Source organism: Anomaloglossus baeobatrachus, chromosome 1, assembly GCF_048569485.1.
Source record: "Anomaloglossus baeobatrachus isolate aAnoBae1 chromosome 1, aAnoBae1.hap1, whole genome shotgun sequence".
Taxonomy (NCBI): Eukaryota; Metazoa; Chordata; class Amphibia; order Anura; family Aromobatidae; genus Anomaloglossus; species Anomaloglossus baeobatrachus.
Window position 1 is genome coordinate 926,457,626 of NC_134353.1, and position 5,000 is coordinate 926,462,625.

Genomic DNA, 5,000 nt, shown 5'->3' on the forward strand with positions numbered 1-5,000 from the left:
TATTGAGGCATGAACAAAGTTGGGTTAGTTTTATTGACACTGGGGGGGTGCAAATTATACAATAAAAGACAATTTTTGCCCTCCTTTTTTTTTTTTATTTTGAGTTTATTTCCAACAGAGCCGACATACAGACAGAATTATTTATCCAACACAAGGAAGGTCAAGTGCAATATTATTATTTGTATCTTTTATTTATATGGAGCTGCCATATTCTGCAGCGCTGTTCAAAGGTCATTATTCATGTCTTTGTGGTCAGCGTGCTGCTCTTCTATGTCAGCTCTCTACGTATTAAGAATGTATGAGCAGCATCTGCGGGACAGGAAGAGTTTTATCCTAAACACCTAATCATCTGATCTTACATTTATTATGAATGTCCGGAGCCCTGAGACCCAAAGCGTCCTTCGAGAGCCTCGCCTCTGATGTTTCTAATTAATTAAAAGTCTAAAAAATATATATATTTTTGCTAATATTTAATTTTATATTTGTATATTGATTACTTGTATTTTTTATTTTTAATTTTTTTTAGATCTTTTTTGTACTGAATTCTTTGTAGTATTTTTATTTATTTGAAATCCTATATGTGAATGCTTTGTATTTTGTAACTAATTTTTTCCTTTTTTTTATTGTATATTTTTGTTGTCGCTTGTGTTTTTTTCATTCTATGTTCCGAGTGTATTCTTTTATTGGACAATTAATTATTTGTAGTATTTTTTTTAGTTATTTATTTGGAATCCTACATGTGAATGCTTTATGCAAAATCTTCTCTAACTAATTTTTCCTTTTTATTGTATATTTTTGTTGTGTAGCTTGTGTTTCATTCATTCTATGTTCAGACTGTTTATTCTTTTATTGGACCATTAATTATTTGTAGTATTTTTTAGTTATTTGGAATCCTACATGTGAATGCTTTATGCAAAATCTTCTCTATTTTATAACTATTTTTTCCTTTTTTTATTATATATTTTTGTTGTGTAGCTTGTTTTTTGTTCATTCTATGTTCAGACTGCTTATTCTTTTATTTGACTATTAATTATTTGTAGTATTTTTTAGTTATTTATTTGGAATCCTATATGTGAATGCATTATGCAAAATGTTTTCTCTTTTATACCTAATTTTTCCTTTTTTTTTATTGTGTAGTTTGTGTTTTATTCATTCTATATTCAGACTGTTAATTCTTTTTTTTTGGATGATTATTTTCCAGCTGGAGTGACGGCAGATTCTGCACAGGCTGGCAATGCTAGTCCTGACTCTGCGGGGTCAGAGGTGAAAGTTCAGGAGGAAGAGCATGATCTGGTGGATGATGACCTCGCAGCAGGTAATGTTTTTATGTTTATTTGCTGATGTTTCTTTCACCTTTTTGGTTGTGGCTAACAAAAAAAAAACATAAAAAAATAATAATTTTTCCACCTGATAGTCAAGTGTATTTATATACTGCCTTCAATAGCTTTTTAAATAACCCAAGATGTGATACCTATAGAAAAACAGATGTGTTCTTCTTTAAGCGATTTTTTTCCCACCAACAAAGCTGATTTTAATTAATGGATCTTGGAAAAATAATAATTTCCACAATTGGATGTGTTTAAAAAAAATGTTCCTGTGCTGAGATAATCTTATATATGTGTCCCTGCTGTGTACTGTGTAATGGCTGTGTCTGACCGTACAGGGACATGGTCTGGTCATACCAGAGCTCCTGCGCTCGAGAGGATGCAAAAGAGTATACAGATATAACCTGAACTTTTTAGGAGAACCCCAGTTTTTTCACTATTAAACTAAAAGCTTCACCTTCTGCAGCTCCCGGGCTGCGTGCTATGAAGGTGCACCTTGTACCTGACTAAACTTGTAGACCCCTGAAATAACTTTATGAAATCTGACCGTTAGGTATGCTAATTACCTTATCTAGTCAGATGGGCGTGATTATTTTCTGCTACTTTTCCTCCCTCTGGCCACATTCGCCGTTCTCCTTTCCGGATTGACATTGATGGCGCCGCCGCCGCTGTCATCCATGCTGCTCGGCCAAATCTCGCGCAGGCGCGATTAGCTCTGCCACATCGCGGGCCGAGCAGGAAACATAGTTGTCCTCGCGCACGCCGGTGAGGTATTTGCACAGGTGTGAGATTATGGTCGGCGCTGTGCATGAGCTCACCAGCCTCATCCTTGTACCCAACCATAATCTCGCGCCTGTGCAAATAAGTCACTGGCGCGTGTGAGGACAACTATGTTTCCTTTCTCTGCTCGCGATGTGGTAGCGCTAACCGCGCCTGCCCGAGATTTGGCCAAGCAGCATAGATGATGACGGCGGCACCACTTAAAGCCCCTCCACATCTCTGCTTGAAGTCGACAAATAGTTGCATGCTCACCCCCCAGCTGTGCCACCGGCAAAGCCCTAATCAGACTGTTGTTGAACAGTAGAATTGGAGATGTTTTGGGAGTTTGGTAATAATCTTTATTTTTATATAGCACTAACATATTCCGCAGCGCTTTACATACATCAGGAACACTGTCCCCATTGGGTCTCACAAAATAAATTCCCTATCTGTATGTCTTTGGAGTGTGGGAGGAAACCCACGCAAACACGGGGTTAACATTCAAACTCTGTGCAGATGGTGTCATTGGTGGGATTCGAACCCAGGACCCCAGCACTGCAAGACTGCAGTGCTAACCACTGAGCCACCGTGCCATTTGGTAGGTTGGGCACGTCCTGGAATAACACACTAAAATTACTGGAAAGGGTGTTTGGGGTCTGCGTTCCTGCAGATCCTAAGAGCTGCATACTCTGGTATTTGGGGAGGATGCGGTAGACTTTAAATCACCATTGGCTATTGGCATGTCCAGGGGAGTGTGGTAGGTTGGGCACGTCCTGGAATAACACACTATTATAACTGGAAAGGTTGGTTGGGGGTCTGTGTTCCTGCAGATCCTAGGACCTGCATACTCTGGTACTTGGTGGGGGGGAGGAGGATGCGGTAGTCTTTTGAATCCCCATTGGCAATTTTCATGTCCAGGGGAGAGTGATAGGTTGGGCATGTCCTACAATAACACCGTATAATTACTGGGAAGGGTGTTTATGGTCTGCGTTCCTGCAGATCCTAGGACCTAGGTACTTGGTGGGGGGGGGAGGGGGATGCGGTAGACTTTAAATCACCATTGGCAATTGTTATGTCCAGGGGAGTGTGGTAGCTTTATCACATCCTGGAATAATAACACACTATTATTACTGGAAAGAGTGTTTGGGGTCTGTGATTCTGCAGATCCTAGGACCTGCATACTCTGGTACTTGGTGGGGGGGAGGGGGATGCGGTAGACTTTGAATCACCATTGGCAATTGTTATGTCTAAGGGAGTATGGTAGGTTGGGCACGTCATGGAATAACACACTATTATTACTGGAAAGTGTGTTTGGGGTCTGTGATTCTGCAGATCCTAGGACCTGCATACTCTGGTACTTGGGGGGGATGCGGTAGACTTTTGAATCACCATTGGCAATTGACATGTCCAGGGTACTATACCAGGCTCGTAAACTCCTAGTATTGCACAACCTCTGTCAATTCATGAACTAATACACCAATAAGCCATGTTATCAGGATGGAAAAAGGAGTGTATAAGAAGAAGAAAACTCTTAGAAAAGTTGATGGATGTAGCGGGTTTGGTGCCATGTACCATTTCAGGAGCCAAAGATTAAAAAGTTGATAACTGGTATAATGTCATATTAGATGAGTGTAATATACGTGACGTCTATTCTATTCTACGTTGCGCTAGGCTAAAAGAAAATAATTACTATCTCTGGAAGAGTTGCGAGAGGGCGAAAAGTCGAGAAATAAGAGGCGCAAATTGTGTAACTTTGAAAAATTTTACATTTATTGAACATATGTATGTTACATATCAATCTACTGTAATGTGAGATAGTATCAGAATGTTAACATACTATTTTATTTACTTTTTTGTAATAATACCCGCTTTATATGTACATTCTTTGTATTTTTTTCTTTTATAATTAATAAAAAATTCTTTAAAAAAAAATCAAAAACTTCTAGTAAAGCTAAGGCTGGGTTACCTTCTAAAACACCACTTATTTTTAGTGAATCGATTTTTATTTATTTTTTTTTGTTTTTCGCCAGTATCTATTATTTTATTTATTTTTTTAATCAATTTTGAGCATTTTTTAATTTATTTATTTTTTTTTACTTTTGAAATTGCATTGGATAAGTTTTCTAAAATTTTTTATTTTAGCCTGTTGATATAGTTGTCTGCGTTACTTTGCCATAATGCGTTGTTTCAGTTCAGATGAAATCCATATAACAAGCTTCTTTTCTTAAAAGGATTATATACCGTACCTCTGGGAGGCTGAAAACTTCTAGTAGTCTAATGACGTCCCCAGACGGTTGAAAGGCCTTCATTATTTCTGGTGTGTCTTTTTGGTTGCAAGCTTTATTTTTAACTCTATCCCCCCCCCCCCACCCACACACTCCTGTATATCCTACAGTATGGACAGTATATGCCTTTATCTTGCTTGTCAACAATGGCATGTAGACGACATTATAGAACACACAGTTGCATATGTTTTTCTTTAGATGCCGTGGTCAGTTAATGATACCTAGCTTTGAGGGATACTCACACTGTCTAAATAGCTTTTTATTAAAATGAGCAAAAAAAATATGGCGATTCCGCTTTTTCGTCCTTTATTTCTTTGAACCTATTTACTCTCATTATTAAAACAGAGTCATTTATAAAGAACTCTTTCTTCCCTGTGTTTCCGGAGGTTAACCAAATCCCCTCTTTTCTTCCTCACCATTCTGTATCTGGCTGCAGCAGGAGCCTCTCCCCTCTGCCTTTGCTGCAGTAGGCCAAAATATATCCAAGCCACGCCTTCTTTAGTAAGGGGTGTGGCTTCAGCCACGAGTCAAAAATTGAACTGATTATCAGGAGATTAACCCCTTTGCTCTCCTGGATTTCTACAGAACTGACATTTAATGATCATGGACAAAATGCTGTAGATTCATAAGC

The 5,000-nt window shown here is 38.5% G+C and overlaps 1 protein-coding gene across 2 annotated transcripts in view; it reads left to right on the plus strand.

Annotated features, from left to right (window-relative positions):
- The window catches only part of WDR7 (WD repeat domain 7), a 539,004-nt gene that overhangs the window by 256,242 nt on the left and 277,762 nt on the right, over positions 1 to 5,000 (plus strand). For both annotated transcript variants that reach the window (XM_075328136.1, XM_075328145.1), the window contains one exon: positions 1,202 to 1,315. In XM_075328136.1, the coding sequence (XP_075184251.1) occupies positions 1,202 to 1,315 (114 nt within the window). The remainder of the gene's footprint in view (positions 1 to 1,201; positions 1,316 to 5,000) is intronic.